Raw genomic sequence first — 25,347 nt, forward strand, 5'->3', positions numbered from 1 at the left:
GCCATTGCCATGCGTCAGGCACTCCATCCGTATTTATACGGGTACCCTTCCTTTTTCACGTGCTTCGTCTGGTTTGAATCGATTGCTTATTTTGCTTTGATCTGATAAGTGCTGTTTTCTTTGTTATAGGTGTTTGCGTCACCCTAAGCTGAAAATGCATACCTATACTGTGGCACGCATTGTTTGTCGCCTTCTGATAGAGCGTGTTTACGGCCTGTCGCCGCTCGCGGCATGGCTTGCTTTTGTGCGTGCTACCGCAGCTTACAATTTAAAAAAAAAAAAGAGAGAGTAATGGTCTCATTAGCGAAACAATGGCAAGAGATTGCTATTTGCTGTTACTTACACTGCTGCTTTCTTTGATAATGATCAACAAGAACCAAATAATTGACTGCGTATGATAGAACATGTTCTGAACGAGAGTTGGGCAAAAATGTTTCTCCGTTTGAAAATCTTTGCGGCCGCTTCTTTAGTACATCAAATTCTGCCCAGAAATTAGAGTCATCTTAGAATTAAAAATCTAGTCAGTTGCCTTGCTTCATTTCTGACTGTATCACTATTGGGCATAAGAATAATACGAATATAAACATGACACGATACGTATATTCTTCCGGGTTTGGTGTTGTCTCACTCTAGTTTCGTAGTTTATTGGGCAGGCAGGATTTAAATGAGATAGCAGCAAACACGAAAGAATACACGACAAAATGTTGATATTCGTATTATTCTTATGGTGAAGAGAATACTGCATGTGATTCACATTTCATCAGGTTCCTATTAGCAACCATCTCTTCTCACAGGTAGGAAAATATTCAGAAAGTAGAGTTGGCCATATTGACAAACATCCCAAACAGTCTTGCATGTCGGATTTTCGTAGTACATTGAAATTCTGCTACATTCAAAGATGAACAATACGGAATTTGTATTTACTTCGTTGGATAATGTATGAAAATGCAGTGGTCGAAACTCGGGGCGGAGAAAAAAAGCTCTTTAAATGACGCGGAGGTTTTGGCACCAGTATTTATCTTTGCGCCTACAAAGCATGCCTGTGTAGCGCTACACATTTGTCAATGCCCGACGGCAGAAGTTAGTTGTGGCGGCACCTACCAACATTTTTCAGAACTTCCACTTGCTTTGCACTCGATTCTAAGCCGCAGGTGGCTTTTTGGATTACGAAAATCGGAAAAAAAGTGCGGCTTAGATTCGAGTAAATATGGTAATAACCAATAGATTGTGGTCAGAGTCCACATCTGCCCCTGGAAATGTCTTACAATTTAAAACCTGGTTCCTAAATCTCTGTCTTACCATTATATAATCTATCTGAAACCTGTCTGTATCTCCAAGCTTCTTCCATGTATACAGTCTTCTTTTATGATTCTTGAACCAAGTGTTAGCTATGATTAGGTTGTGCTTTGTGCAAAATTCTACCAGGCGGCTTCCTCTTTAATTTCTTACCCCCAATCCATATTCACCTACTACGTTCCCTTCTCTCCCTTTTCCTACTGACGAATTCCAGTCACCCATGAGTATTAAATTTTTGTCTCCCCTCACTACCTGAATAATTTCTGTTATCTCATCATACATTTCATCAATTTCTTCATCATCTGCAGAGCTAGTTGGCATATAAATTTGTACTACTGTAGTAGGCATGGGCTTTGTGTCTATCTTGGCCACAATAATGCGTTCACTATGCTGTTGGTAGTAGCTTACCCGCACTCCTATTTTTTTATTCATTATTAAACCTACTCCTGCATTACCCCTATTTTACGTTGTATTTATAACCCTGTATTCACCTGACCAAAAGTCTTGTTCCTCCTGCCACCGAACTTCACTAATTCCCACTATATCTAACTTTAACCTATTCATTTCCCTTTTTAAATTTTCTAACCTACCTGTCCGATTAAGGGATCTGACATTCCACGCTCCAATCCATAGAGTGCCAGTTTTCTTTCTCCTGATAACGACATCCTCTTGAGTAGTCCCTGCCTGGAGATCCGAATGGGGGCTATTTTACCTCCAGAATATTTTACCCAAGTGGACGCCATCATCATTTAATCATACAGTAAAGCTGTAACTTACAAAAATGTAGTATTGTGACATTTGAATATTCTCAAAAATAACTTATTTCTCACATAATTATACAATGAAATTAGAGAATGATTGTTTTCAATGAGGATGAACCTAACATTATAAAAAATTTGATAGGAGTACAAATAAGTTTTAGCCTAGAGTAACAGTATGACTTTATCAAGGCACTAGTAAATATGCAAAATTTCACAATACAAATGGGTATGGATACAATCAATGAAAGATTATGCAGAAGTGACTTGAACAGTAAAATACCCTGATCTAGAATTTCAAATCAGCACATGAATGTTACATATGTGGTCCTACAGCAAGGAAAATTCCAAAGTCACCTTTTATGTATAAATAAGTTGCAAATTGCTTGAATTTTTTAAATTAGCGGTTTGTGTGCCACCTTCTACACTGTCATCCCAAAGAAGAACACTGGAGCATGAATTTATCTGTCAAAATTGATCAATTGGCAGCACCAAAAAAGCATGTCTTCTGCTTGTTGCAGCTAACAATGCTTTGTTGATGGAGGAACTGCTCTTTGGGTTTTCTTCAGTGTACCTACTATGACTGTTTACTTGTTTCAACTGCTATGCAAGAAGTTTCTCTGTGGAAAATTGTCACATGTTATAATTCTTGCTTTCAAAGTGTAATGTTGCATGAGAAATGTAGCAACATGTTCTGCAACAGGTATGTTAGTTGGCCTTTCACTTTGTTTACCGAAGTAAGGAAACACACTCACCGTGTATTTATTATTAGCATCTGCTGCAAACCAAAACTTCAAACCAAATTTATCTGGTTTATTACTCATGTAAGAGGTCTGTTCAAAAAAATTCTTAAACATCCATAATTTTGCACCAATGGTGTGTTGGAGCAAAATGCGATTGGAATCGATGCACATGCCTAATAACTGTGTGAGTGTGAGAAATTTCATTGTTGTATGTTTGTTAGTTGTTGTTAAGTGCTTTACTGAGTAGAATGTTATATTGCATAGTTTGCAAATTACAGAGTGGTAGAGTTAGAGGACCAATGCACCTGCATTAAGTTTCGTGTAAAACTCAAGAAAACCTTTAGAGACATGCAAAATGATGCAGGAAGCCTCAGTGATGAGTGCTTAGGCCATATTTAGTGTTATGAATGAATGATTCACATGGTTTAAAAATGGTCAGACAGGAGTTAAAGGTGACCCTCATTCAGAATGCTTTTGACATCTACTGATGACATTCATGTCGGGAACATCAATGAAACTGTGCATGCCAATCGAAGACGAATGTCCAAGAGATTGCAAAAGAATGTAACATTTCAGTTGGATCATGTCATGAAATCCTGACTCATCATCTTGGAATGCATCAAGTTGCTGCCAAGCTCAACGGTAAGACCAGAAAGACCTTCACCTTGCAATCTGTGAAGATCTTTTGGATCGTGCTAATGAGAATGAGATGTTCCTTAAGAGAATCGTAAGTGGTGACGAGATACGGGTCTATGGTTATAATGTTGAGACCAAGGTTCAATCTTCACAATTGGTCGGGAAAGTTTCTCCAAGACCAAAACTCAAAAGGTCAGGTCAAATGTCAAATCCGTGCTGATAGTTTTGCTTGACTTTGAAGGATTAGTTCATCATAAATTCGTGCCACATGAATAAACTGTTGATGGATGGTACCATCAGGATGTGCTGCAGTGCCTGTGAGGAGGAAACAGCCTGAAATGTGGTGAGACCATTCATGGCTCTTGCATCACGATAACACACCTGCACATTCATCCCTGTTGGTGCATGAAAAATGAAATCACTGTGCTGCCTCAATCTCCCTACTCGCCAGACCTGGCCTGTGTGGACTTTTTTCATTACCAAAGTTGAAAAGCCCATTTGAAAGGATGAAGATGTGCAATGACAGATGAGACAAAAAGAAAATTCATAGATGGCACTTCACGTGGTCCAGCAAGAAGTCTACCAAACCTGCTTCTGGAAGTGGAAATGGCACCGGGAGGGTGTATCAGTTGTGGAGGACAGTATTTCATGGGAAACCATGCCCAATAAGTAATAGGAAACTGTAGAAAAATTTTGTGGACAAAGTTCGGGAATTTTTTGAACAGGTCTTGTATTCTATATAACAACAGTAAGCTTTAGATGGATAGATCTGCTTAGCTGGGGTTATAAATGCATCTGGTTTGTTATTCCAGATACAGTTGTCTGCAAATGGGATTCCAGCATCTGCTGTGAATCCATTGGTCCTGACTATTGGCATGAGTGTGCTTGTCATCAGATCTTAAAGACTGCGTGACTCTTATGACCTAATTTCTTCCCACAGTGCAAGAAAGAGAATGGTGGCCCCCACTGAAGTTTGAAGGGGGGAATTCCTTCCTCTGTACACTCCATTGCATACATTATGGCTAAGGCTTCTTCTAATTTAGCAATGTCAAGTACCCATGTGTCATCCTAGAGAGCTTCTTTGGGTCAAATTTCTGTGAAGGTTTTTATGTTTTGTAGAACATTACTGTCTACCAACACTTGCCATGCACTCAAATAGCTCCCTCTGATTAGGCATTTCTTAGCATTACACGTTGGCCCTGGAGCTTCTGTCACCATGTTGTGATGCCCTAATCTTCCAGGCTGAGTGCTGAAGTGGATGCAGCTCTTTCCATTTCCTTCTTTGGCTGAGAGTAGGAATTTGTGCTACCAATGGAACTGAACCCGTAAGCACTGGATTATTTCTATGTTGTTGTAGTAAAGGTTCTAAATATTCATCTTCATACTCTGATGATTCACCTTGCTCTATATCGTCAGGCTGATATTCTGTATTGTCTTTATCATCCAGCTCATCATATTCACAAATATCTGTTCCATCAGAATCTTCTTCAGGTAAACTGTTCAATAATTCACTAATTCTTCATCAAAACAAAACCACTGATATGCCATAATAATGAGGAGTTCTAAAGTTCCGCAGAGCACAACACTGTACTGACAGAAAACAGCAACTAAAGTATGTCCACTCTTCCATTAAATAAAGTAAAATGGAAAGAAAGAGAGGGAATGAGATCACAACAGTGCAATAAAATAAGCTAAGTGGGTGTAAAGAAACCATTGTTGTTACTTTAGGCACAGAAAAGGTAAAAACCATCTCACTATCAAAATGGCTGGCTGCAGTCCTTTAAGGTAAAAATGTTTATAATTCATTCAGTTTTTGTAGTAGATGTTTGTCTTTTACAGAAATTGTAAACCACCAAAGTACATTAGAAGTCATGAAATATAAGCCCCCTAAATAAAAACTTACACTATTTATAAATGTTAAACAATGCTCACCAGTCAGAATGACTGGCACAGTCCTTCTAGTGTTAAGATATCCTTATATCACAGAAAGAATCATTTATTACTACAAGTATGTTGTCAAATCAGTTTTATTGTAAAAGGGTAATGCAGAAGATGTGAAAGAAGTACCTAGACCATGCATCTCACCTTAAAATTCTCCATTGAAACAGAAGCCAGTGGACAAATTAACTTCCTCAGCATGGCTGTAACTAAGTGAAATGAACATGTATTCAGGAACTAAGACAGCAAACTTGTACAGGTGTTGTTATTAATACAAATTCATGCCTCCTGTGACAGTATAAAATAACATATTTTAGAGCCATGATTAACAGAATTTTAAGACAAATTTTAAAACAAAATCTACAAAAAACTAACAGTTCTTAAACAAGTCACAATTAATAATATATCTCATGATAATATAGCTGAAACACTGTACAAGAAAATTAAGAAAGGCCTTAAAGTGCAAAAATCTTTGAATGCAGTGATCAAACAATAGAAACTCCAGCTGGGAGACAGCATTCATCTCTCTCCCCACCCATACACTACCATCCCTTCCCCACCCCTATCAGATCGCTGCTTGCATCCCACATGACAGATGCATTCTGGCCTGGGATGCTGGAGGTGGTAGTCAGGTGTGCTTGTCTCTCTCTCTCTCTCTCTCTCCCCCTCCCCTCCCCTCCCCTCCCCATCCCTCCTTTCTTTCACTGATGAAGGCTGTGGCTGAAAGCTATATAAGTGTCTTTTAATTATGCCTATCTGCAACTTGATGTGTCTTCTTTACAGTTTGACTGCAGTGAATAATACTGCCTCTAATAACAACAATGAAACAGTGGGAAGACAGCAAGATATGCTTCAATGATTACAGCAGATGAATTTCAGATAAAATACCACAATGTCTTTGTAAACATAAGATTAGTACAGCTTCAACATCAGGAACACACTAGGAAACAAATTAAAGCATAATATAACACATGATAAAAATAGAAAGTTTTGGGCTCAAGAATATACAAACAAACTCCAGTGCAGAAGTCGTGACAAAGAATGCATCTGCTAAACAGGAGAATCTTTTTTACACAGTATAAAGAACACACTTACCAACAGAATTATACACTCATCATATGGTGTTTTGTTAGAGTTTGTAAATGCCACTGGTCACACTATGAACAGCATGCAATCAGATTTAAAAGTTCTTTATCAAGAAGAAAGATGTGCTCTACTCACCATATTAGAGGAGATTGAAACAAATTCCAATAATAAAAAAAATAAAAAAAGACTACATGAACTTCCTAAATGAACATTGTGAGCTGCACCACAGCAAATATTTCAACATCCTGAAGGATTTTCTGGGACAAGAGTGCTTCTGGATGCTGCCTAGGTGCACAAAAACTCATCATAATTGCCTCTGCCTTTATTTTGAACTGCGCTTTGTGGCAATATCAAACTCACAGCCCACTGATGTTAACACAAGTCATGGTCTGCCTGGCCTATTGCTACTGTTGTCGAAGGTCACCTTGAGCTCATCTGACTGCTGATGTCACCTGGACTGCTTCACCTTCTGTACATTCAGTAGCATTTCATTTTAATTATATTTTATGTCACTGTTTATTTTCTTGGATTCTTCTATAACGCACCATATAGTCTTATATAATGTTTTTAAGCTTTTAAAAATCATCCTTACATTTGATGTGTTTCTACACTACATGGTTTTATGTGTAAAACTGTGATGCAGGGTACAATTTTTCATATGTCTTTATGATCTGTCTGTATAGATGCAGTCTTCTAGGACATTTTAAAATTGTTTTTATTCTTTTCACTTTTATCTTACATTATGTATCAAGTTCTATTGTCACAAGTGAAAGGAGCTGATCTGTTGTTGTTGTGGTCTTCAGTCCAGAGACTGGTTTGATGCAGCTCTGCATGCTACCCTATCCTGTGAAAGTTTCTTCATCTCCCAGTACCTACTGCAACCTACATCCTTCTGAATCTGCTTAGTGTATTCATCTCTTGGTCTCCCGCTACGATTTTTACCCTCCATGCTGCCCTCCAATACTAAATTGGTGATCCCTTGATGCCTTAGAACATGCCCTACCAACCGATCTCCTCTTCTAGTCAAGTTGGGCCACAAACTCCTCTTCTCCCCAATTCTGTTCAATACCTCCTCATTAGTTATGTGATCTACCCATCTAATCTTCAGCATTCTTCTGTAGCACCACATTTTGAAAGCTTCTATTCTCTTCCTGTCCAAACTATTTATTGTCCATATTTCACTTCCATACAAGACTACACTCCATACAAATACTTTCAGAAACGACTTCCAGACACTTAAATTATGCTCGATGTTAACAAATTTCTCTTCTTCAGAAACGCTTTCCTTGCCATTGCCAGTCTGCATTTTATATCTTCTCTACATCGACCATCATCAGTTATTTTCCTCCCCAAATAGCAAATTTCCTTTACTACTTTAAAGTCTCATTTCCTAATCTAATTCCCTCAGCATCACCCGACTCAATTCGACTACATTCCATTATCCTCGTTTTGCTTTTGTTGATGTTCATCTTATATCCTCCTTTCAAGACAATGTCGATTCCGTTCAACTGCTCTTCCAAGTCCTTTGCTGTCTCTGACAGAATTACAATGTCATCGGCGAACCTCAAAGTTTTTATTTCTTCTCCATGGATTTTAATACATACTCTGAATTTTTCTTTTGTTTCCTTTCCTGCTTGCTCAATATACAGATTGAATAACATCAGGGAGAGGCTACAACCCTGTCTCACTCCCTTCCCAACCAGTGCTTCCCTTTCATGCCCCTCGACTCTTATAACTGCCATCTGGTTTCTGTACAAATTGTAAATAGCCTTTCGCTCCCTGTATTTTACCCCTGCCACCTTCAGAATTTGAAAGAGAGTATTCCAGTCAACATTGTCAAAAGCTTTCTCTAAGTCTACAAATGCTAGAAATGTAGGTTTGCCTTTCCTTAATCTATTTTCTAAGGTAAGTCGTAGTGTCAGTATTGCCTCACATGTTCTCACATTTCTGCGGAATCCAAACTGATCTTCCCCGAGGTTTGCTTCTACCAGTTTTTCCATTCGACTGTAAAGAATTTGCGTTAGTATTTTGCAGCTGTGACTTATTAAACTGATAGTTTGGTAATTTTCACATCTGTCAACACCTGCTTTCATTGGGATTAGAATTATTATATTCTTCTTGAAGTCTGAGGGTACTTCACCTGTCTCATACATCTTGCTCACCAGATGGTAGAGTTTTGTCAGGACTGGCTCTCCCAAGGCTGTCAGTAGCTCTAATGGAATGTTGTCTACTCCTGGTACCTTGTTTCGGCTCAGGTCTTTCAGTGCTCTGTCAAACTCTTCACGCAGTATCGCATCTCCCATTTCATCTTCATCTACATTCTCTTCCATTTCTATAATATTGTCCTTGAGTACATCGCCCTTGTATAGACCCTCTATATACTCCTTCCATCTTTCTGCTTTCCCTTCTTTGCTTAGAACTGGGTTTCCATCCGAGTGTAGGCAGTATCTATCTTACCTGTAGCGAGATAAGCCTCTACATCCTTACATTTGTCCTCTAGCCATCCCTGCTTAGCCATTTTGCACTTCCTGTCGATCTCATTTTTGAGATGTTTGTATACCTTTTTGCCTGCTTCATTTACTGCATTTTTATATTTTCTTCTTTCATCAATTAAATTCAATATCTCTTGTGTTACCCAAGGATTTCTACTAGCCCTCGTCTTTTTACCTACTTGATCCTCTGCTGCCTTCACTACTTCATCCCTCAGAGCTACCCATTCTTCTTCTACTGTACTTCTTTCCCCCACTGCTGTCAATTGTTCCCTTATACTCTCCCTGAAACTCTGTATAACCTCTGCTTTAGTCAGATTATCCAAGTCACATCTCCTTAAATTCACACCTTTTTGCAGTTTTCTCAATTTTAATCTGCAGTTCATAACCAATAGATTGTGATCAGAGTCCACATCTGCCCCTGGAAATGTCTTAAATTTAAAACCTGGTTACTAAATCTCTGTCTTACCATTATATAATCTATCTGATATCTTTTAGTATCTCCGTGATCCTTCCATGTATACAACCTTTTTTTATGATTCTTGAACCAAGTGTTAGCTATGATTAAGTTATGCTCTGTGCAAAATTCTACCAGACGGCTTTCTTCTTTCATTTCTTAGCCCCAATCCATATTCACCTACTATGTTTCCTTCTCTCCCTTTTCCTACACTCGAATTCCAGTCACCCATGACTATTAAATTTTTGTCTCCCTTCACTATCTGAATAATTTCTTTTATTTCCTCATACATTTCATCAATTTCTTCATCATCTGCAGAGCTAGTTGGCATATAAACTTGTACTACTGTAGTAGGCGTGGGCTTTGTGTCTATCTTGGCCACAATAATGCATTTACTATGCTGTTTGTAGTAGCTTACCCACACTATTATTTTTTTATTCATTATTAAACCTACTCCTGCATTACCTCTATTTGATTTTGTATTTATAACCCTGTATTCACCTGACCAAAAGTCTTGTTCCTCCTGCCACCGAACTTCACTAATTCCCACTATATCTAACTTTAACCTATCCATTTCCCTTTTTGAATTTTCTAACCTACCTGTCCGATTAAGGGATCTGACATTCCACGCTCCGATCCATAGAATGCCAGTTTTCTTTCTCCTGATAACAATGTCCTCTTGAGTAGTCCCTGCCCAGAGATCCGAATGGGGGACTATTTTACCTCCGGAATATTTTACCCAAGAGGACGCCATCATCATATACAGTAAAGCTGCATGCCCTTGGGAAAAATTACAGCTGTAGTTTCCCCTTGCTTTCAGCCGTTCACAGTACCAGCACAGTAAGGCCGTTTTGGTTATTGTTACATGGCCAGATCAGTCAATCATCCAGACTGTTGCCCCTGCAACTACTGAAAAGGCTGCTGCCCCTTTTCAGGAACCATGCGTTTGTCTGGCCTCTCAACAGATACCCCTCCGTTGTGGTTGCACCTACGGTACGGCCATCTGTATTGCTGAGGCACGCAAGCCTCCCCACCACCAACAAGGTCCATGGTTCATGGGGCTATAGCTTTTAAGTAGATGAAATCCAGTATGTATTTTTTAAATTTACAGATTATTCCACATCTTAGAAATGTATAAAAAGTGTTCCATTAGACATCTTCTAATATACATTTCTTTTGTGTTTTTTATACATATACTCTCAGTTGTCTGTAACTAGTATTTGACTAGCACCACCAGCACCGATCATTGTAAACTTTATTTCCTGTGTAAATAAGCACTCCCTGCTCTTGTTCTTTTAAATACTGACTACGCGTCTATATTGCACCACCTTCATGTTGGTGCAATATTTTGTTTGGTAAATTTATTCATTTGTTTTTGCTAATATTTTTTTCATTTTGATCTGATGATGAGTGCAAAGCTGGAAATATTAATTACTTTTAATAAAATATTGTGTGACACACACGGCTTTTATAATTAGTAATGCACACATCGTTTGAATTCTTTTTAACTTCTCAAGTACTTGATGAGTGTACTTAGATGTTATCCTTTCACAATGTTTATATGATTTCCTGAAAATACTGTTTGTTTTCAGTTTATTGAATTTTCTGGTTATCAACAGTATGAGGAGGTCATATTGTACAAAAAATAGTATATCAGTATTTTCGTGATGAAAACAGTTCTTAACAAGGCATAATTTTTCTGACATTTATCCACATGTGGGATATCTTTGTCTAACACTAGGTCCACAATTTATGCAGCTGTGAAGTGCTAATTTTTGTTAAAATAGTGAATCAATGCACGGGAGTACAGAAACAGGTAATAGAAAGGAGAGATTCTGCTGGCCAAGGGAGTGTACATTTGGGTGTCCGTGTGGTTTCTTTCTTTCTTTCTTTCTTTCTTTCTTTTCCGTGTGTGTGTGTGTGTGTGTGTGTGTGTGTGTGTGTGTGTGTGTGTGTGTGTGTGTGTACACACTTCTGCCAGTAAAAGAGCTAGTGCTCGAGAGCTAGTGCAAATGCTGTTTTATGTTGTGTGTTTCTGTGCTTCATGCATTGATCCACTATCGGTGAGTGGTTGCCTTTCCCTTATTACATGTATTGTTACATCCAGGAATTTCCACTATTGTTTTACATTAAAATAAAATAGCTGCTCTTGTAAAATGATACATAATATGCATGAAGTGAACTAAGGAATAAGGAAACCCACACTCCTTGTTATTAACAAAAAAATTAGAAACAGACTATTGATGGATGTTACTGGATAAACACCTGTCACAAATTTTGTTATGCATACTACTCTATTTCTATTGAGAAAATAAGTAGGTGAATCCAGCACAAAATGTTGTTGACAGGAAGTCCCTGAAGTTAATAGTTCTCTATGAGCTCTTGAGACAATAAAGAAATACTGTTTACTGGACATTTTATATGTTCTTCTTGGATGAATATAAGAACTGATAGAGTAAAGAAAACTCATTCAGTGAATTATCTGCTTTTACTTAGAAGAATGTATATTTTCCTTTAATGATAAAAATGTTCAAAAGCTTGGTTGTTTCAGTGATAACAGGTGAGAGGGATTGTCTGAAAGATTCATGGACATTGCTTATGTAGTCTGGATAAACATCGATACTTACACGTAATCTCGCAGGTATTCTTGATGTGATTGATTAATGGTGTACTTCCGCAGTTCACAAATTTTGTGTTTCCATTTTCATGCAATATTTCCAAGGCCTTACCCAGTTGTCTTCTTCCAGGTGCTGTGATTTATGGTGTTGCACATACTCACAGTCAACCAGACTGTGAACCATTGCTGGTATTTATAGTTAATTTTGTGTTTGATTCTGGATGCCCAATAAGTCTTTTAATGCTCTTTTGTTTTTCAAAGCCTGAAATGATATTCCGTGCAATACTCATTTTTCACAGTGTTTCCCTTCTCGGGCATGTGTAGTGGCCACTGACAGATTAATAGATTGAATGCAGGCCCCTAAGCTTTGTCTAAATGAAAGGCTCTATCCCTGTTTATTAGGTCTTCTGACATTTTTATTTCAACAGACTCCTTAACTACACTGTCCCAAGAAACTTGGTGTGTGCACCACAGTGCTAGTGTCATCATATTTCATTTCAAGATTATATTCGAGCAGTGGTTGGTGATATTATGAGTTGCTTGGTTTTTTCTGTAGGCTGTGTTGCTTATGTTCGTTGCACCTATTCTCATCTGTTCTGGTAGTGTGCACCACATAGAGCATGTCACTTTCACATTGTATGTGGTACATGTCTGGCTTTCAGAGACCTACATCACTTTCAACATTATAAAGAAGACTTTTTATTTTTGTTGATGGGAGAGAAGTTCACTGTATGCCATGTTTCCATAAGAGGCTACTGATCTTTCAAGAAATTGGACCAACATAATGCTGGTAAGCATTTCTTGATAACAAGTCTTCTTTGTAATGTTAAAGATGATATACAACTCCACAACCCAAGCAAACAAGAGCATTACATAAGTTGAATATTGTGGTATTTTTATGCTGCCCTTAACAGGAATCTGAAAATAAAACCAACTTCCTTTCAGAAGAATGTTTTTTACTAGCTTCTAAATAATTCGCAAGATGAGTGTTTTTTCAGAAGACCTTGTGAACATTTTACTTCTTGATATTACATATGTAACCAGTGTTTGTGTTGTATACATGAATGCTGAAATTGTATTCTCGAAGGCTTGTAAGATAAATAGATATTTCAGTTGATATCTTTAGAGCTGAAAATGTTTATTATAAATCTTACATTACCAAACTAATAGCACCATTCACTTTTTGTAACCAGTTAGAAACTTTTCAGTAATGTATAAGCTACGTAAACTTCTGATTTTCTTTTTTTCTGTAGTAATCTATACAGAACACATTTCAGATAAGGGTAATTTAATTGAAATGCTGAAGTCAGTATTAAAAACTTTCCAAAATTGTGACACATTATTTGCACCCCTCTCTTCTCATAATCTATGCACCTCAGCTACAGAGTTCGCTGTGGTTTTTATACATCCTGTCAGAGATGCCGAAGTGAGAATAAAGACTGCCGTATTTCTGGAATTCAAAAGCACTTTGAGCAGTTTTGTCATGTGTGTTGTATGCTTTTATCTTGTATTCTCTTTTTTTGTCATCATCATCATCGTCATCTCCTCATCTCTTTCACTTTCTCATGTCCTTGTAGGAGTATGTCCCGTTGTGGTGGGAAGTCCTTTTTTGGAGTGCTGAATATATCACAAAAATCTTTCGTGCTTGCCAATTTGCTTCTGCCTGTTTACTGGATTTTGGTATGATTTATAAGCATAAGTACATTCTTTCTGCAACGTGAATCAAAATAAAAATAAGTTCTTAATATTAAACTCATGTAATTTTTTAACAAAACATTTGAAAAGTTTCAATGAATCGTAAGAGCTCTAGCTGACATCAGACTTTGCTGTATGAATGTTACTGGCACAAGCAGCACCTAGCTTGAAAGCATGAATTTTCTTTTTAGCCAACATCATCTGCACCATTAATTCTTTTTCTCCTAGCACTAGCTACAGCATTAACTTCCATTTTGTATTGACACAGTGATCAGTTTCATGCTTTCTAGTATTTGAATATTACAATTTTCATTAATATGATTAACAATTGGAGTATTAGGAGGAGACTTAAGAAAGCAAGTTACACTTATTATGGATGTCCAAGTAACTGTTACTGAATGCTGCACTATATTTCAGAGTGATACAGTTACATGACATTATTTTTCAACATCGCCATCAGGTCTCTGTAAACAACAGTCAGAACTTTCTACCAATTTTTCAATTCCCTGATAACAGAAATTTGTTCCTTGATCATGGAGCTCTGCAAGAACCACTGTGTGAACATTCTTATTTGTGGAAACCCTGAAAATCAGTTCCTCCATGGCCAGGAGATTTTCATCCATGGTCAATGTTGATGGCTTTCCTTCCTGATCAGCATCACTGATGTCTGTGCAGTGTTGTTCAAATTTTTGGGACCATATCAGTACAGCCAGATGGGAAATTGTGTCTGGCCATATACTGCTAGAATTTCACACGAATCTGCCTGCAGTTTAGAAGTTTTGTCCACCAGAATCGTACCGCCCTACATAGATTGGGCACCTTGCCACCTGGAACTACAGCACAGAGACCGGTGGACATTCCCAAAGAACAACTTAAAGCTCAGTGCGCCGAAGAAGGCATTGTTGACACACCATGTTGTTGACATACAACATGTAATTAAAAGAGTGGATGGTGATCTGGTTAAGCCAAACTTGTTTATACCCACTTTTAAAAGCACAATACTTCCAGAGCATGCCAAGGCAGGTTTACTGCCCCTAAGCATGCTACCGTATGTCCCCAAGCCAGTACACTGTTTCAGATGACAGCACTTTGGGCATACTACTCTTGGATGTAAGGGAGAAGCAACTGTGGCAAATGGCTGCCCACGCAGGAGTCTTTGTTCATCTCCTTAGAAGTAGTTGATTTGTTTGGGGGATCACCCTGTCTGGAGTAGGGGCTGCAGCATATATCTTGAAGAAGGGAAAAAACAAAAAATTAAAACTATGAAACTATGAAGAGCATTCCATATGCTGAGGCCAAAAAGATGTATAAGGCAATGCTCTCCCCCCCCCCCCCCCCCCAGTTCATTACCTTCTTTGCTTCAGTTCTTAAACAGCCAGTTCAGAAGACCAATGCTGCTACACAAACAGAAGTTGCTAGTGTCAGCACTTAGTACCTGCATTTGTCAGTGCACTTGTGTTGCTGCAGTTACTTTAAAACTTCTACCTCCACCTAGAACATCAAAACAGACTATGATTACCAATGTCGCAGAGCTCCCTACTCCTCCAAATATTCAGTCTAGTCCACATCCAACACTGCCTCTACCACTTCCATGGTCGTGGCTCCAAAGCCTCCCCAAGCAAACCACTGATGGAGATGAGAAGTAAGCAGTCTGATGACACCTATGTCACACTCTGTGACGTCTCTCACGATTTGCCTTCAGAACCAGTGGACCTTGATGTCAGCCTGGGGCACTCATCTAGTGTTAGAGAACTGCAATTTTGCTATCTCTCTCAGTCCTGTGTTTTCTGCTGGTTCTTTGTGTTTCAGTGATAACCAAGAATTATGTATATGATCCCACAATTGCTGACTTCAGTCACAGCAGATAGGAGAACTATAAAAGATAGAACATTTATCGTTACTAAATAAAGAGTTGTGTTTATTGACTGTATGTGTGTGTGTTAATCAGTTGATTGTTCTCTATGTCCAACTCCATGTCCAAAATGAGACTAATTTGTTATTTTATTCAGCATAGTTTTTGTGTGTTAGTTCAATAAGGGTGTGTATCATGTCTGTCACCACTCCAGTGGTGGACTTTTCAGTAACTCAGATTGTACAGCTGGAGGGACAGCATATTGGCTGGCTATCACAAACACTTCAAAGGCATGTTACTAGAAACAGCAACACCATAACAGCTGTCCCTACTTTCAAGTGGCTCAAGTGCCTAAGCTTCAGGAGCTTATGGGGCAAGATGAGAACTGGGTGAAATACGAGAACTTGCTTACAGCATATTTCCACACTTACATCATCATAGGTAACCAGTGCATTTGTTGGTTGTGCACGGTAGGCATGAAAGTTTATCACTTGACTGTAAAAATATTTCTGGACATTTATCCTGATGAAGAGCTATATGATAAATTAGTGTCCAAGCACTCCAAATTTTTAAATTGGAAGTACATGTGGCAGCTGCCAGGTATAATTTTTTTTGGCTCAAGCAACAGGCTGGGAAATCCTATAAACAGTGGGTCACAGAAATGCGAGTATTAACAAGACTGTGTCAGTTCAATTGTTCCTGTAGTTTATGTTATAGTGACATTATGCATAGGAATGCTATCACTTTTAGTGTTTTGGATGCCCATATTCGGGTCTCTATTGTGAAGCTTCCAAATCTGCATTTGAAAACCATGTTGTCAGTCATTGAATCTCAGTGCATAGTAGATGCTACTACTGAACTTGAATGTAAGCTGTGGCTATGTCTGTGGTATAGCACAAGCAACTGCAGGGATCAGCCCCCCTGCCCCCACATAGACTGACTATCACCCGAGGTCTCAGTTCCGTGCTAATATGTCCCACCGTCAATGCAAGATGCAGCACACGCAAACAAGGAAGTCTTGTCCATAGCATTTTAGTGCATATGCAGAGCATAGTGTCTATGGGGGCAAGCAAAGTGTTACACTTGTGGCAAACTGGTCCACATTCCAACTGTGTCTCTTCAACAGTCTGTGCCACGCAGTTTCAAAACTGATGACACACTTTGCGCCACAAGATGTGTATGTTGTTTCTGCCATGCCTGTGCACACAGACAAGTTGAAAGCTCAAATTTATTGCCAGAATAAATGGTCTTCAGTGGTCAACCAGCTACCTAACAAATTTTTTGTCCTACTGTGAGGCGAATAGGAATGTAAATTTTCAATTGTACACTGCTCAACCATGCCATATTAACACGTTAAGACCATAACTCAAAAATTTTAGGAAACAAGTTGGACATGCCACAAAACCATAAAACTCTCACCAAATTTGTTTGAATGTCCCTTAAAATAATCTGTCAGCAAATCTGCCGCTGCCCTCTGGTCTGAAAATAAAACACAGTCTAACAAAATGTAGCAAAAAGTGATGTGTATGCCACAAGCCGGATCAAGAAGCCATCTATCCATAGTGATGTGGCCTATGTGAAGATTGAGAAAGGAGGACCTCTTCTCATCTGCGTGGCTGGAAGACATTACAACCCAGCATGTTGTGGGCTTTCTAGATAGAGCTTTTTGTCTGTCACTTCCAGCCTCTCATCTTCCCATTGACACATGACTCTACCTGTACCTCAACAGCAAGACGATAGCATGTGGGGGAAGGAGGGTGGGGGGATGGCACACTGAACTAACTGAGGATAACAAGGGACCTTGCTGCTACATCCACTCTTTTGTTCCCAACAATACACATGTGCCTTGGCACCCAGCAGGAAGCCACCTCTTTCTCCAGCCTTTGTAAGTGTGGAAGGGCATCCTTGATATTCTGGACTTCTTTATCGGGTGGATAAACTTATTGCTGAGACTGAAGGGCACTCAGGGAGTCTGAACAGATGAGAAATTTAGCAGGCATGGCACATGTCATCTGCTCCAGTGCACTCAATATCGTGGATAATTTGATATCAAATACTGTGGACTCTGGAGGCAATCGAATCTTGAGAACATGATCCGGGAAAACAATAAAGCAACTAAGAACACCCTGTTTGGACCCATCTGTGAATACAGCAACATGTTGGAAGGCCCATTTAAAACATCAAAAAATGTCATATTTAAAAAAGAAGCAGGAGTGCAATCTCTCCTGTACTGCATTAAATCTAAAACTACTCTAGGCCTCTGCAGTAGCGAGGGTGGCACTTTGTTAAAACCATGGATTTGAGCCTGCACATGCCGCACACCAAGGGACTCCAACACACACTTCATGTGGATACCAAATGGCCTCGATGACCCTGGGTGAGTGGTAAAGAGACATTCCATAGGTGGGCGAGCAGCGGTATGATGTGCTGGTGAATTGGGAGCAGTGAGGGATGTACACACCTGATTTACCATGAGGAGTTGTCATTGGATGGTAAGTGGCAGTTTACCAGCCTCAGCAGAGAGTCTGTGTACCCACAGCCCAGCCCTGATCACACAAAAGCTCATAAAACTGGAGCAGACGCAGCTTGCCAGCAGCCCAAGACCTATGACTAAGACATTTCAAAATGTTTAGTGCCTTCTGGGCCCTTGCATTCAGGTGTTGTAACAACGACAACAACAGTTTGAACACAAAACTGAGTCCCAAGAACTGCACAGTCTTTAAAAGGAGAATGGTGTTCCATACAAGCAATTTAGGTAAATTAAAAATATGACAAGATTGATAAAATTAAAACACATAAACACATGCACATACATACCTATGCACCCCCCCCCACTCCCTCCACTCACTCACTCTCTCTCTTTCTAGAAAAATAAATCTTTGCGGCCCACTCCTCCAGCCTCTTTACTGTAAATTGCAGCTGAAAAGTTGCTGTTGCAGCACTGGAGGAGGAACAGACAACTGCAAAATCGTCCACAAATAAGGAGCATTGTACAGGACTCTTTACCAGAGATATGATACTGTTTTGGCTAAGGCGAAGAGGGTAACACTTAAGACACTGCCCTGAACAACACCATTCTTCTGCTAAAATCTATTCAACAGCATATCGCAAACCTGCTATCGAAAAAAGTGCTTTGATAATAAGGGCCGAATAAAGATGGGGAGATAGCCACAAGAAGCCCCATTGGTAGAGTCGTCCTAGAATATTGTGTCTCCAAGTAGTGTCACATACATTACTGATGTTGCAGAATATATACTGCTGTTGACATAGGAAAACCTGCTTGATAGCTGTCACCAGCCAGGTTAGGTTGTCAACAGTGAATCAACATCTGAATCCACATTGAAAGCAACTTAGGAGCTGCCTGGTCTCTAACATCCACATCAGATTATGGTTACCCATCCACTCCAAGGTCTTTCCTACACAGCTCATTAATGTGACACTCAGGTAACTACTGAGAACATTCAGTCCTTTCCTGGTTTGAGGAGAGGTATCAAAATTGCCTCCCTCCACTAGTTGGGAAAGTGGCCTGTCTTCCATATCAAATGAAAATATTGCAATAGGACATCCTTCAAAGCTGATTTCAAGTTCCACAGCATGCTGCATCATATTTGTTCATGACTGGATGCAGTATCACACGTCACAGAGAGAGATGAATCCAACATTCACATGGAGAATCAGTAGTTGCAGGACTTCAAATTGTTAGACACAAAGTCCAGCTCACCCCTTTCCATGGTGGAGCAGTAACAGTGGAATGCTGGGTCCTTACTGGCAGTGGCAGTAGTAATTGCATTATGGTCTGCCATTGCATGATGTCTCCAAGTGCTGTTTGGAAACACCCCTGTTCCAACAACTGTGACTGACTGCCTTTACCAGAAATCCTTCTGCTAGCTTCCCATACTGTAGCAAAACAAGTGGAACTGTTGATAAGAGACCAGGAATACTTGCCATGTCCTTTTCTTGCTCTACATGATGATCCATTGAGCCTTGACCCTTACTAAGAGAAGGTTGCTAGGTATCCAACATTGGGTGGCACTCACACTGTGGCAGAGTCATACATCTGACCCAGATTACTGAGTGGAATTCATCATGAGGCTCTCCAAAACCCAATTCTGAGAGCAATTAGAGGTCAAGCCCCTCAATACATGATGGGTATTGAAGTCGCCCAGTCAGGGGAGTTGTTCTGTAAGATCAAAGAGTATCAGAGTCTATCACATCTTTTGGAGGTAAGCACAGCAAGCAAACAGGTATCCTCTGACAAACTGCAACTGCTTGCTGGTCAGTAGGCTGGGGGAGAGCAGTGGAGTGATGCACATTATCAACAAACATACCGACCCCTCCCTTGGCTCTAGATGAGTTGAGTAGTGATGTGCTTAATCTTGTATTTTGTGAGTCTGTGGGTGACCCCTGTTGTCATTCTGTCAAAGCCATCGGGTGGGCTGCTCCTCTGTACAAATTTCAAAGCTACCACCAATCCAAAGACTGTTGTTGATTCCTTCCCTTTATCATTCCCAAAAGATTTAATGGACAAATTTGATCAAGAGTTTTTTCCTCAAAAATTAACTTACAGGAGGCATATCTGCAACAGCCTCTGGATGAGACACCCAAGAAGATTTTTGTGAATGGTACCCATCAGGATTTGTCACCGTTTCAGAGGTTACCATTTGGTAGTGCATCAGCTCCAGCAATTTTTCTGAGATACTTAGATCAGCTTACTTCACAAGTGCCATCCTGTGCTAATTATTTGGATGACATTGTCGTCCCAGGCTGTATTCAAGCTGAACTTATTCAGAATCTGGAAGCATTGTTGAAAGTGTTATCAGAATCAGGGTTAAAGTGTAACAGTTCCAAGTGTTCCTTTTTTAACACAGAAACAGAGTATCTGGGTCATGTAATTAATTCACATGGCATTTGTCCATAATGTAATGGAACTGCTCTAGTCATAGGGAAATTGATGTATTACACTTGCTTCGTACCCATCGCTTCACAAACTGCCGCACCACGGAACCATTTATGCCACAAGGGTATTCCTTTTGTATGGTCCAGAGACTAACCGATGGGTTTCCAACACTTGAAAGGATGCACTATTAAGTGACCAGTGTCATGTAGACTTGAATCCCTCAAAACTTGTCACTCTTGTGATGGACACATCCTCATATGATATTGGTGCCATGGACTCCAAAGACAGGTCGATTGCTATTGCATCAAAGGCATTGACTAAGGCACAGAACAATTACAGTCAATTGGCAAAAGAGGATCTTCTCACTGTCATCACTTCCATCGGCATTTATATGGGTGCATTTTTTACTTGATTATGGCTGTCTGATTCTCCTCAACCTACCCCAGCTTAAACAGCACAGAAGCTACAGTGGTGGGTATTACTGTTGTCTAATTACCAATTGACTTATCAGCCTACCACTAAACATTCCAATGTTGACCTACTGTCACAGCTGTCAGTGGGCACTGATGCCAAGTTTGATCCCTCAGAGGCCCCCTGCTTCCACATGGACTCTCAGGAGATACACATGTTAGAATAATTTCTTGTGACTTTTTGCTAGGTGGCTGCAACTGAAATGGCATCAGACGTGGCTTGGAGTGAAGTTCTGGACTTCGTTTGCCACAGGCAGCCTCATAGCATTAAAGAAATCACTGGTGCAGGTAGGTGTCCTCCAGCCTCATATGGAAAATGATGGCACTTGTGCAACGATTCCTCAGTCTCTCCAGCAGAAGCACTCAAACTGTTACACCAGGGTCATTGGGGCATTGTCCATACCAAACAGTTAGCCAGGTACCATTGTACATGGTCAGGATTGTTAACCTGAGATTTTAACACTTGTTGGCAGATATGAGCTTTCCAACTACCTCAGAAACTCATTGCTGTCATGTGTAGAGTAGCTTCCTTAGCATTAGGGTGCTCAATTATATGGGACATTATTCTTTTACTGCACTACTGAAGATATGAGAGTCTATGGAATGCTTCTCACAAGGGAACCTCCCCATCGCACCCCCCTCAGATTTAGTTATAAGTTGGCACAGTGGATAGGCCTTGAAAAACTGAACACAGATCAATCGAGAAAACAGGAAGAAGTTTTGTGGAACTATGAAAAAATAAGCAAAATATACAAACTTAGTAGTCCATGTGCAAGATATGCAACAACAAGGAAACAGCAAGATCAGGAATGCCGTGGTCCTGTGGTTATCGTGAGCAGCTGCAGAGCGAGAGGTCCTTGGTTGAAGCCTTTCCTCGGGTGAAAAGTTTAACTTTTTATTTTCATTTTATGTGACAAACACTTATGTTTTCATCACTTTTTTGGGAGTGATTATCACATTCACAAGAAAAGCTAAATCGGGCAAGGTAGAAGAATCTTTTTACTCATTCACCAAGTGTACAAGTTAGGTGGGTCGACAACATATTCCTGTCATGTGACCCACATGCCGTCACCAGTGTCGTATAGAATATATCAGACGTGTTTTCCTGTGGAAGAATCGGTTGACCTATGATCTTGCGATCAAATGTTTTCGGTTCCTATTGGAGAGGTACATCCTTTCGTCTACTAATCTCACGGTTTTGCGGTGCGGTCGCAAAAAACAGACACTATACTTATTACAGTGAACAGTGGCATCAATGAACGAACGGACAGATAATAACTGTGAAAATAAAGAAAGTAAACTTTTCACCCAAGGGAAGACTTGAACCAAGGACCTCCCGTTCCGCAGCTACTCACTCTAACCACGGGACCACGACGGTCCCTTGCACATGGACTACTCAGTTTGTATATTTTGCTTATTTTTTTCATAGTTCCACACAACTACTTCCAGTTTTCTCAATTGATCTGTGTTCAGTTTTTCAAGGCCTATCCACTGTGCCAACTTATAACTAAATCTGAGGAGGGTGCGATGGGGAGGTTCCCTTGTCAGTGGCATAAAGGGTAAGATATTTTCTTTATCCTGTACTGTGCACACAGAAAAAGTAATAGCTCAACCTGAATGCCAGAATAAACAGTCTTCAGTGATCAACTGGCAATCTAACATATTGTTTGTACAACTGTACATGGCAAATCAGAATGTAAAGTTTCAATTGGGGTAGCTGTTACTCTTCTCAACTGTGGCACATATGAATGTTACTTTCAATAAACTTGTTAAGTGAATATCACACAAGAGATACTGTAAAATATAACAAATATATTTTATTCTCACACAGCCACTTCTATACAAAATATTTCTACAAAATAATTTTATTTACAGACAATGCACAAATATACAACAAACAAGCACACAGATGCACATACACACATCGGCACTCATAACACAGTCTTGGAGTGTCATACATGGTCACTGATTAAACGTATGTGGGCATATTGGTATCTTTGGAGGAGTGAAGCACTTGTATCACGCATTTGATACAGTCACATGAAATATGCCACAAATTCTCTGCTCAAAATTTACATTTTATGCAGATGCATTTGTAATTTATAAATACAAGAACAGGGCACAGGTTGTGCACTGCATTAGTTTCCATTTTTTCATCAGCGTACTGCCACACCATTGATTGTGACCACTGGACTTGTCCTGTCTCTTCCAATAGGAGTAGATTCGTAATGACTGCGACGTCCAGTAACTTCATAGGGAGCATCGTACAAGTTTTCATGCTCGTGCATGTTTTCATAAACACCATTGTGGGGTGGCATGCCGTAACTGCTGCCTCCATTTAAAGTTGCATAAGACATGACTGCAGCATTCTGATTTTCTTTACGAAGAGCACCTTCAATGTTTTCAGTATCTTTCACTGGAGTTGCCTTACGCCTGAAAATCAAATCAGATTTACATCTTTGATTATGAGTAAATATTTATTTGATAAAATAAAGTCTTGAACACTAGAATACAAAACAATAATTCAGTTTTTTTACTGTATATGTGGCATTATTTTTATCTGAGTGTGAGGACTGTCTTAGAACCGGAAAAACTGTGTATATGGAAGGGGAAAAGTGATATGTAGTCTGAAAATTTGTAAACTGTGTTACAGAAGAGAGCTCTACAGCAATGTAGTATACATCAGACGAGTATTTATAAGATTTTTTAACAAACTGCGCTTTCACCCTTCAATAAATTGCTGTCTATCATTGTGCTTTCCCAAGACTAAACTGATGTGATTGTTCTGCATCACATATCTATGCATGTTTTCTTCTAGGTTCTGATATTGATTGACTGACCTGAATTGGCTCATTAACTGTGTAATCAGAGGTACTATTGTCAACATTTCTCAAAAAAAAAAAAAAAAAAAAAAAAGGGGTCCATATTGGAGCTGGCTAATAATCTCTGCACCAATTTATCTTGTCAAGATCTGACTGGATGCCACTTCAATATTCCCAGAATACCACACTAATTTGATTTGGGTTCTATTCCTTTTAAATGTCATTCTTCATATCTTTATGTAGAGGCATCTTCCGTCTAATATATGCATGATGTTGTCACATGAACACCCAGAATCTATGATCAATTACACTTACAGAAAATGTTTAGTAATTAAGAGGTGAAAGGGAAATAGTGGTTATCATTTTTCTTTTTTTGAATTATGAAGCCTTATTGACTAATGAAGTATTGACACCTGACATAAATTAATATGTGGCAGACTGTAGTAGTAAGAAAAATACATAGTGGTAAATGTTGAAAAAAGACAAGTGACTGAGTGAAAACTATTATAAAAATCAATAAATGTTGTCTGCCAGATGTTATAATACAAATAGTATAAATGAGTTCTACAAATTCTTTAAAAATCATTTCACTAAGTGCATCAGAAATTCTATGAATATGATAAACAGTAGTATGTGAAGCTCACTCATTGAGAATTAGCTCTTCTGTCATAATAAATAATACCTGCAAATGAGGTCTGTAGTTGTGCGTAGCTCTGATGTAGTAAGTCTTTTTCAGTGATCAAATTTATTTTACACTGTATTACAAAATTTATGAGCAATTGTTATTATTTTTGAAGAAAGGAAGAAATTAAATACTTACAACCGGAGGTAGATTAGACCCAGAATTATAAGCAATATTATAACAACTCCGGCTGCTGCTCCAACAATCACTCCCATGTCCGTTGATTCATTTTCTTCTGCTATGTTCACTGAAAGAAAATTAAATAACACATCAGCAATAAAAACATTCTGGTTTGCCTTTTTCATTCATTCTGTGGTTACAAATATGGTAATGAAAAGAAACCTCATAACATTTACGTCTGGATGAGAAGACAACCTGGAAAACAATGATAGTTACATAAATATTGGTCTATTAACAAAATAAGTTTTGTCGCAAGGTAGATGTGGGAGTAAATAGGCAGAACTTGAGCTCTTCAGCATATTCGAAATCTGAATATAATAAATTTCTTTCTGGCTGCAAATCACCACTGATTTAGAAAGCATCACTTGTGCGAAACTGAGCTTGCCCTTTTCTCACACGATATCTTACTAACCATGGATGAAGGGCAGTTGGCAGACTCCGTATTCATAGATTTATGGAAAGTGTTTGACACAGTCCCCCACTGCAGCATTTTAATGTAAGTCCAAGCACAGGGAATAGGTTCCCATATATGGGAGAGGCTTAAAGACATCTTAAATAATGGAACCAAGTATGTTGTCTTGAATTGTGAGTTTTTATAGGAGACAAGGGTATCATCAGCAGTGCCCTATGGAAGCAATGCCACTTTTGTTCTCTATATGTATAAATGATCTGATGTATAATACAATATTAGTCATATGGTTATAATAGAAGGAAACATTCCACGAAGGA

General features: G+C 39.1%; 1 protein-coding gene across 1 annotated transcript in view; it reads right to left on the reverse strand.

Annotated features, from left to right (window-relative positions):
- Positions 1-22,726: 22,726 nt before the first annotated feature.
- The window catches only part of LOC126184735 (CUB and sushi domain-containing protein 3), a 556,957-nt gene continuing 554,336 nt past the window's right edge, over positions 22,727-25,347 (reverse strand). The window contains exons 19-20 of the mRNA XM_049927276.1: positions 24,577-24,685; positions 22,727-23,367 (exon numbers count right to left, since the gene is read on the reverse strand). Of these exons, the coding sequence (XP_049783233.1) occupies positions 23,091-23,367; positions 24,577-24,685 (386 nt within the window). The 3' untranslated portion in view covers positions 22,727-23,090. The remainder of the gene's footprint in view (positions 23,368-24,576; positions 24,686-25,347) is intronic.

The sequence above is a fragment of the Schistocerca cancellata genome, chromosome 1, assembly GCF_023864275.1.
Source record: "Schistocerca cancellata isolate TAMUIC-IGC-003103 chromosome 1, iqSchCanc2.1, whole genome shotgun sequence".
NCBI classification, from domain to species: Eukaryota; Metazoa; Arthropoda; class Insecta; order Orthoptera; family Acrididae; genus Schistocerca; species Schistocerca cancellata.